The 9,574-nt window shown below is 41.3% G+C and overlaps 1 protein-coding gene across 2 annotated transcripts in view; it reads left to right on the top strand.

The window, feature by feature from the left end:
- The window catches only part of ARHGAP10 (Rho GTPase activating protein 10), a 215,870-nt gene that overhangs the window by 1,902 nt on the left and 204,394 nt on the right, over positions 1 to 9,574 (top strand). For both annotated transcript variants that reach the window (XM_010840774.1, XM_010840773.1), the window contains exons 2-3: positions 4,875 to 4,981; positions 7,704 to 7,798. In XM_010840774.1, the coding sequence (XP_010839076.1) occupies positions 4,875 to 4,981; positions 7,704 to 7,798 (202 nt within the window). The remainder of the gene's footprint in view (positions 1 to 4,874; positions 4,982 to 7,703; positions 7,799 to 9,574) is intronic.

The following is a 9,574-nucleotide window of genomic DNA, read 5'->3' as shown; positions in this document are numbered from 1 at the left end:
CGTCACACTTTGTTAAAATTTGCTTGCAAGGGAGGAATGACTTGGTAACATCTGAAAGCGAGGTGGGTATTAGCTTTTTCCTCTTTTCTTCTCATCCTTAGCATTAACACCAACACCCAGCCACCCACATACTCATATGCACCTGCACCCTCTCCCCAGAGCCCTGTTCTTCCATGTTGAGGTCAAGAAGGGCAAATGTCTCTCCTGCTTTCACGTCACTTCTTGTGTGCTTTGTCTGAGATCGTTTTTTGTCCTTGTTAAAATTACCAGGGCAATTGCATATGACTATGAAAAAAAAATTCTGGATGACATGCTAACTTACCTCCCTGGATTTTCAGCATTGTTTTTCTCTTAGCGAACGTGCAGTGTGTGAGTCAGTCAGTCAGTTCAGTCGCTCAGTTGTGTCCGACTCTTTGCGACCCCATGAATCGCAGCACTCCAGGCCTCCCTGTTCATCACCAACTCCCGGAGTTCACTCAGACTCACGTCCATCGAGTCAGTGATGCCATCCAGCCATCTCATCCTCTGTCGTCCCCTTCTCCTCCTGCCCCCAATCCCTCCCAGCATCAGAGTCTTTTCCAATGAGTCAACTCTTCACATGAGGTGGCCAAAGTACTGGAGTTTCAGCTTTAGCATCATTCCTTCCAAAGAACACACAGGACTGATCTCCTTTAGGATGGACTGGTTGGATCTCCTTGCAGTCCAAGGGACTCTCAAGAGTCTTCCCCAACACCACAGTTCAAAAGCATCAATTCTTCGGCGCTCAGCTTTCTTCACAGTCTAACTCTCACATCCATACATGACCACTGGAAAAACCATAGCCTTGACTAGATGGACCTTTGTTGGCAAAGCAATGTCTCTGCTTTTGAATATGCTATAAAGGTTGGTCATAACTTTCCTTCCAAGGAGTAAGTGTCTTCTAATTTCATGGCTGCAGTCACCATCTGCAGTGATTTTGGAGCTCCCAAAAAATAAAGTCTGCCACTGTTTCCACTGTTTCCCCATCTATTTCCCATGAAGTGATGGGACCGGATGCCATGATCTTCGTTTTCTGAATGTCGAGCTTTAAGCCAACTTTTTCACTCTCCTCTTTCACTTTCATCAAGACGCTCTTTAGTTCGTCTTCACTTTCTGCCATAAGGGTCGTGTCATCTGCATATCTGAAGTTATTGCTATTTCTCCTGGCAATCTTGATTCCAGCTTGTGCTTCATCCAGCCCAGCGTTTCTCATCATGTACTCTGCATATAAGTTAAATAAGCAGGGTAACAATATACAGCCTTGACGTACTCCTTTTCCTATTTGGAACCAGTCCATTGTTCCATGTCCAGTTCTAACTGTTGCTTCCTGACCTGCATACAGGTTTCTCAAGAGGCAGGTCAGGTGGTCTGGTATTCCCATCTCTTTCAGAAATTTCCACAGTTGATTGTGATCCACACAGTCAAAGGCTTTGACATAGTCAATAAAGCAGAAATATATGTTTTTCTGGAACTCTCTTGCTTTTTCGATGATCCAGCAGATGTTGGCAATTTGATCTCTCATTCCTCTGCCTTTTCTAAAACCAGTTTGAACATCTGGAATTTCACGGTCCACGTACTGCTGAATCCTGGCTTGGAGAATTTTGAGCATTACTTTACTAGTGTGTGGGATGAGTGCAATTGTAGAGTATCCTTATTTTGAAATTAAAGCAGCCCACGATGCCTTCAGACTTTGGACAGTGTGGTCTTACTTTAATGATGAGGCTGTTGCGGTTTACCTCCTCCGCTGTGGAGCCTGATTGCCAGTTAGGAGGAGGAGTCGTGGGCTTCCCAGGTGGTGTAGTGGTAAAGAATCCTCCTGCCAGCGCAGGAGACGGAGGAGATTAGGCTTGGATTCGTGGATTCGTGGATCAGGAAGATCCCCTGGAGGAGGGCTTGGCAACCCACTCCAGTCTTCTTGCTGGGATAATCCTATGACCAGAAGAGCCTGGCGGGCTGCAGTGCGTGGGGCTGAAAAGTCAGCCGTGATTTGGGGACTGCACGTGCACACACAGGAGTGGTGTGTGAGAATGTTCCTGTATTTCCTGTTTCCCTCCCTTCCACCCTTAAATGTAGTTAGGCTGCTTTAGAGTTTTCATTTGCCAAGTGTGACTCTTGGAACCGGATTCCCAAACTGACCAGTTTTGTAGCAGAGAGACTCAGGGAACAGCCGCGTGACCGGGTGTTCCTGTTACATGCAGTGGGGAGACTGGTGGTCCTTTCTCCACTTGCCCTTCTTTAATCTGGGCTTAGTCTTAGTGTCTCATGAAGGACAGTTACTGGCATGGCACAACTGTAAATTTGTTTAATTTTTTTTAGTCTCCTCCCTCCCCCAAAAAAAACAAAACTGAGAGGCAATTTATTTTTACAAATGTTGGTTGAATGGCAAAATCGTGTCATTTCTAAAGGTGCTGTCAGGAACAACAGCTATTGAGCTGTGTATAGAGTGAATATTTCATTAAAAATTTTTTTTACTTGAGTATATATATTTTTACTGGAGTATATACTTTTTTTTTTTACTGGAGTAAAATATATGTGTTATTTTACAGCAAAGTGAGTCAGTTATACATATGTTTGTTTTCTTTTTCATATTCTTTTCCATTGTGATTTATCATGGGACACTGAATACGGTTCCCTGTGCTATGCAGTGAATGGGACCTTGTTTATCCACCCTATGTATTACTAGTTTGCTAATCCCAAGTTCTCAATCCTTTCCTCCCCCTCTAATTTTTTTAACCTTTTTAACAGTCAAGTGAAAAATGTCACAAGAATCTTTTTTTAGACTTATAACTGTTGGTTAACTTACTGACTTTGAGAGAGATGGGGCCGAAATTGGACTGAAAAAACCACAGTGACAGAACTCTTCACTTTTTAGCTGTGCTAAACTCTCTATCCATCTTGTTTTATATAATGCATTAAGAACTCCTATGAATTGTGAGGTGCTGTTATCACCCCGTTTACCAGTGAGAACACAGAAGCACTGGGGGATTAACAGTGCTCCTTCGATCATGCACCTCCTCAGTGCTGGAACTGCCCGAGACGAGAGTCTGTGTTGGGCCTCCCTCGTGGCTCAGCTGGTGAAGAATCCGCCTGCATTGCGGGAGACCTGGGTTCCATCCCTGTGTTGGGAAGATGCCCTGGAGGAGCGGACGGCTATTCACTCCAGTATTCTGGCCTGGAGAATTCCATGGACAGAGGAGCCTGGCAGGCTGCAGTTCATGGAGTCGCAAAGAGTTGGACACGACTGAGCGACTTAAACACACACACACACGAGTCTGTGTTACACCCTCTCTGTCATATTGCCCAAAACTTGGACGGCATGAAAAGCTGTCACTAATCTCTGTGCTTAGGGCTGGTTGAGCGGGGTCCGGTGAAGTCGGGAGGGGGTGGCAGCTTAATCAGTGACGCACCTTGATATCTGGGCAAGAGATTCCGAGGTTTGGCTTTGCCATTTGGTCTAAGCCTAAGATTTTCTTTAGATTAAAAAGACAGTAATAAACGTATCGTCTCTTGAGGTATTTTTCTTGGTGTTGAATGAAATACCTACACAGTATTTTTATGAACCATAGAACAGAGTACACATGCTTGCTGTTGATCACACACACACACTCTGAGGGTTCCCAAACTCTGGCCCAGCACTAAGGATGTTTTGAGGTGAGATTTATTGTGGTCTAGTAAGCCCTTTCATCTCCCCTCCACCCAAGGTGATGTAATTCATTTTTCCTAAAGCTAAATGCATTTCTTTTAAATGGGTCCTTCCCCCCCCCCCCACTCCAAGTTTGTTCTTTTTGATTTTTAGGTATAAAAATCTATATTTTTAGGCTTTATTTATATTTTCAGCTGTGATGATGTTGATCATAGGGTTGACTTTTTTTTATTTTAAAGTTCTTTCTTGATAAAAGAAAAAATTATCAAACTGAATGGGACCTTGCTTTTCCTTTGCTGTGATGGAACCGTTCTAGGTCTCCTGACTTGGGACCATTTTCTTTTAAGAGCTCTGATGGTTGTAGTACTGACCAAGCAAGAGGTAAAAAGTGGTTCCAAAACTGTTCTGGTGCACATGTGGACAACTCACTCTTCTGTTCTAAACATGTCATTTAAATTTAGTTTTACTTTTGGCTGCTCTGGGTCTTTGTTGCTGTGAGCGGGCTTTCCCTACTGATGGTGAGTGGGGGCTGCTCTTCAGCTGTGGCACACAGGCTTCTGTTACAAACGTGGACTCAGTTGCTCTGAGGCATGTGGGATCTTCGTTCCCGGGCCGGGGATCAAGCTCTTGTCCCCTGCATTAGCGGGCAGATTCTTAACCGATGGACCATCAGGGAGGTCTCATACTTCATTTTAAAGTTTACCTTTGACATCGTTAGTAAGGATAGCTGCTTACAAGGTGCTTTAGTGGGCTTAAAGCACTAGATAGATTTATAGTCTACATGCTTTTCTGCACTGTGATTCTACAATTCTATTATTTTGAGAGGCCAGAATTGAATCCAAAACCATCACATATATCTGGTGGCATTCTTGGAATTCTCACGAGCTATTCATACATAGACAAAAATAAAAAATGTATAATTTACAATTAGGAGATTTTCATGTATGAGATAGCAGTCTAGCAGATTATGTGAAAAACATGTCTTTAAATTATTTATTTGTTGCTGAGAACTGTTAGGACCTTTTCTCAAACTGTCTATATGAGCCCTCTTATTTCCCCTAGCTTTTCCCTTGTCTTAGATGAGCTGTGTTGCTGATTTGTTTCCTTGAGCTGTATTAGTTGCCATTTCTGGCTTTTTTCTCTTTAGCAATATAGAGTTTTGCATACCTGTTTGTTTATAAGGAAACATGTAAAGTTCTGTTTCTTGTTGAAGGGCCTCCTCCATTTGGTTCCAGCTGGGTCAAACACTACTGCATGTATCGAAAAGCAGCCAAGAAGTTCACCATGATCCCCTTTGAGCACAGATCCGGGGGGAAACTTGTAAGTGTTTCCTTTTTATGCTTTGTACTGGCTGTGAGGTGGTCTTTGAGGGCATCATTTTAATGGTGTTTCCATTAAATGATAAATACCTTCCATTTTGCTTTTAGAATGAAAAGATTGTTTTTTTTTTTTCCTAAATAAAATCGGCCAGAAAATAATTCCTGTATTTTCTGAATTGCTGGCATGTGGTTTAAAAAAAATATTTTAAAAATATTTATTTGGCTGCCCCAGGTCTTAGTTCTGGCACGTGGATCTCTTATGTGTGGGATGTGGGCTCTAGTTCCCTGACCAGGAGTTGAACCCAGGCCCCCGGCCTTGGAAATGCAGAGTCTTAGCTACTGGATCACCAGGGATGTCCTGTTGGCATGGATTTTTATGGTCAGATTTTTTTTTTTTAAAGAAAGAATGATTTGACGTCCCTGTTACTGGAAGATAGAGTTCATACCTTCAGCATGCTTTCCTGACTCAGGGGGCTGACTGCTCAGGATTTATGGGGGAGGCCTGACGTTGTACATGGTGGTGGTGGTTTAGTTGCTAGGTCGTGTCTGACTCTTGCTATCCCCGCCATGGGGATAGCCCTCCAGGCTCCTCTGTCCATGGGATTTCCCAGGCAAGAAGGCTGGAGTGGGTTGTCATTTTCCTCCTCCAGGGGAATCTTCCCAACCCAGAGATTGAACCTACGTCTCTCACAGATTCTGCATTGACTGAGCCACGTGCACACGTAAATGCACATAAATGAAAAGATTACAGAGTAGATGATCTGTAGTGAAGTTTTCTGCTTTTCATTCAGACTTGAACCTTCTCACTTAGACACTCACCATTTAGTTTACACCTCCTGAGAAATAAACTCCACAGCAACTCGTGATACAGGAAATGTATGCGAGAAGCCCGCAGGAGCTGTCTGGGTGGAAAAGGTGGTCTTTGTTTTAAAGCAGAAGCTGTAGCTCTTAGCAACAATAATAGTCAACACAGAGCTCCTCTCACTAACATTGACTGTAACTGGTGACACATTTTAGGGTTAATTCATTGCTTGCTGGGTGGATGGGCATAATTTTGTTTCTGTGAATACAGAATTAACCCAAGTTCACTTCTGTTTACACGTACTTTGCATCTTCCTGAAAACTATTTAAAGCTGCTTATAACAGAAGCACATTTTTGTGATATCAGAATACACATGGAAAATCGTGGCCATGGTAAAGAAGAGGAAGCCAGGATGTCACCCCTGGAGGGGGATGGCTTTTGTTGTTTTTGTGTTCTTTTTTTTTTTTTTTTTAAAGATGACATTCATTTATTTTTGTCAAATGTAACTAAAGTTTAATGGATACACTCAGGAATAATTTGTTAAGAACATGTCAGACACAGAGAAGGCAAAATTTGTTGGTAAGTGAAGCATCAAATCTAATAAAAGAGCAAACTCCAGGAATGATCAGCAACTGTTTGCAGCTCATTAACCAAATGCTCGTGATTACTTTATACCTCTGAGGGCCACTGATATGATCAGAAGTTGCAGTGAGAGGATAAATATGGATTAACTTCTGTATCTCTGTACACTTTTTCCAGTTTTTACAAATTTTATATTTAATGGGAGGATAATTGCTTTACAATGTTGTGTTGGTTTCTGCCATACGTCAACATGAATCAGCCATAGATAGACATGTGAACCCTCCCTCTTGAACACTAACTCCCATTCTCTTTAATGACAAACCGAGCATGGGTTGGAGTGCGAGTTTCCTTTCAGAGCCGACTCAAGACCCAGGACACATCTGCTTAGTGGTGTCTTTCTGTTTTAGCCCCAAATAACAAATACATTTAAAATACGATGACTGTGATATTTTGAATGTTTTTTACATCTGAATGCTGGTTTAATATTAGAGATCTTCACATTCCAGAAAATACTAAAATATTCCAGAAGTGTTTCTCAGACTCTTACAGTTTCTTACTGAGAACCTGTTTTTGCATTGCTTCTGTCTCCTGTTTTCTGCTGCTTTTTAAAGCTCTTGGAGAGGGTGGTTAACTGAGATAAAATGGTACCATATTTAACTGAACACTCAGTAAAGGTAAATTCAAGGTGATTCACTGAGGAAACAGCAAAGCACATAGATGTGTTGGGAAGATCCCCGGGAGAAGGAAATGGCAACCCACTGCAGATTCCTGCCATGCATGATCCCCTGGACAGAGGAGCCTAGTGGGCTGCAGTCCATGGGGTTGCAAAGACCTGGGCACAGCTGAGCACACACCCACATAAATGGAATGGTTCTAGCTTGAGATGATCACAATGGCTGATCCAAGGTCCTTCATGTACTTTTAGGTAGATTCCTATGGAATTAAAGTTTTCATAGGTCAGAAATGGTTACCTGTGGGCTGTTTCATGTGGTATAATGTAATGTGAAATGCAAACACATTATCTTTTTTTTTTAACAAGAGGGCAATAAGAATAACAAATATAGACATGTGGAAACTATATTGCTAATCCACCTTTTAAAATTAGCACTCATAAGGTCTGGTTTAAGGTTACTGTAATTGAAGCAGCGTCTAAAAAATCTTAAGAAAAGGTCAGTGACAGAAATGGCTACAGTTCGAAATAAACTGATTCCAAAGAGAACAGAATAGAGGAACCTAAGATCTGAACCTTGCCTCCCCTCCCCCCTTCAAGTATAGGATACGTAACTCTGTGTATGTGTATACTGTAGTGTTTGAAAATGCTTAAAATGATTCTTCGCAGGGGGATGGAGAGGTCTTCTTTTTGAAAGAATGTATCAGGAGACATACTGACTCCATTGACAGAAGGTTTTGCTTTGACGTGGAAGCTGCTGACCGGTAAGTTATTGGAATTCCTGGACTTCATGGAAGGAGTCGTTTAAGAAAATCATTTAAAAAATAGGTAATTGCAGCTTGGATTTCTGTGGCCTGGGAGACGGTTATCTTTCTGTTTTTCCAAGCTGTGTATTCACTGTGGGCTGTTCTGTGTTGGTCACTGCGTTTGGCTGTGGAATGATATAGCTTAGTCTTGGCCGAAGTTTGCAGTCACTTTAACTAGTGTTGTTGCTTAAACAGTGACCTTGGGGGGTTTCATTGTTGATCCAAGCCTCCTTTTCTGGCACTAAAAGTGTGAGGCGTGAAGATGAGGAAGTAGATGATGGAGCTAGAAAGAGGTGGTTGTGGCTCTTCACACACAGCAGTATTCATTTTTGCGTGTGGGAATTTTCCATGTGTATATGGAAAGGTAATAGAAGGTCACAGGCAAACTCTGTTTATTCAGAGACTAGTTATCTTTTTTTTTCTCGCAATATGACTTTTAGTTATAGAGATTCTTTTAGTTAGAAAAGAATCTTTGCTGGAGGGAAAGAAGTGAAAAAAAGAAAAACAAAGCTCATTTGTCAATATTACTACCTGTCTGACATTTATTTCTGTGTCCTTCCATAGTACTAAGGAAAATCATGGTGCTCATAGAATATTTCTTTTTTAATGACTGATGATGGTATGAAGGTTTCTTGCCAGCCCTAATTATGGGCAGCAATGGTCTCTAGATAATGATGTTTCATGTTTGTATAATAAAAGTTTACAATATGAGATTTTTTTAAACACAAGTTCATTTCAGATCAGGACCCAAGAATACAAAAATAGTGTTTCCTCTTCCCTCAGATGATGTAACTGAGTCTATGGGGTTCATTCAATAAATGCATTGAAGACCAGGTACATAAAAATGTGTGTTTATGTATCATGATAATATGGTAATACAATGAAAAGGACAAATGGTTTAATAAGCCTTTTGCCAAGACTGTAAAAAAAGAGAACGTCATTGTAAAAGAAGTTAAATTTCAAGCCAGTAAGGATAAGTTAAAAATCTTTAAGAAGAGATTTGGGCTGTATAATACAACTTGAGCGTAAATATGTATGCTGTAAGCATTGACTGAGTTTTCTGTACGTACCAGATAGTGTTCTGAATTCTTCTCTTCTTTACCTCATTTTATCCTCAGCCCAGCTCTGTCAGGTAGACATTATGCTTCTCATTTCATGATGAAAAACGGAGCCTTATGTGGTTCTCCTAAGGTCATGTAGCTAGTAAGTGGAAGAGCTGAGATGTGAATTGTTGCGTTTGTCCCTGGAGCCCAGGCTCTTAACTGCTCTGCTGCAGGCATCAGAGTATAACTGTGTAAGTGTGTTGCCTCTGAAATAGTTGACAGAGGTGAGTCAGCAGTGATGTCTTACAGAAAATGTGTCAAATGAGGTTAATCTGCATTTCTTTAAAAGGGTAATTCTAGTACTTCCATTTATTGTTTTAATTTTGTATTAATTTTATTTTAATTTTGTATTGATTTTTCCCAGTCCTGTGTTTTCTCTAAGACCTTGATCATGCCAAATGCTCTTCTTCATTGATATCCTTATTACAATAACTGTTGAATTGACCAAAAAGTGTGTTTGGGTTTTTCTGCAAGATGTTATGGAAAAACCCGAACAAACTTTTTGACCAACCCAGTACTTTCCACCCCTCACAAAGGTTGATGAGTGGTTACTGTGGAGTTACTTTCATAATGATGGTATTTTGAATGGAGACCCTCAGAACTGGGGAAGACGTTAGAGGCGATCTATTTT

This window comes from Bison bison, unplaced genomic scaffold, assembly GCF_000754665.1.
Source record: "Bison bison bison isolate TAMUID 2011002044 unplaced genomic scaffold, Bison_UMD1.0 scf7180017864146, whole genome shotgun sequence".
Classification (NCBI taxonomy): domain Eukaryota; kingdom Metazoa; phylum Chordata; class Mammalia; order Artiodactyla; family Bovidae; genus Bison; species Bison bison.
This window is presented reverse-complemented; position numbering and strand designations above follow the sequence as displayed.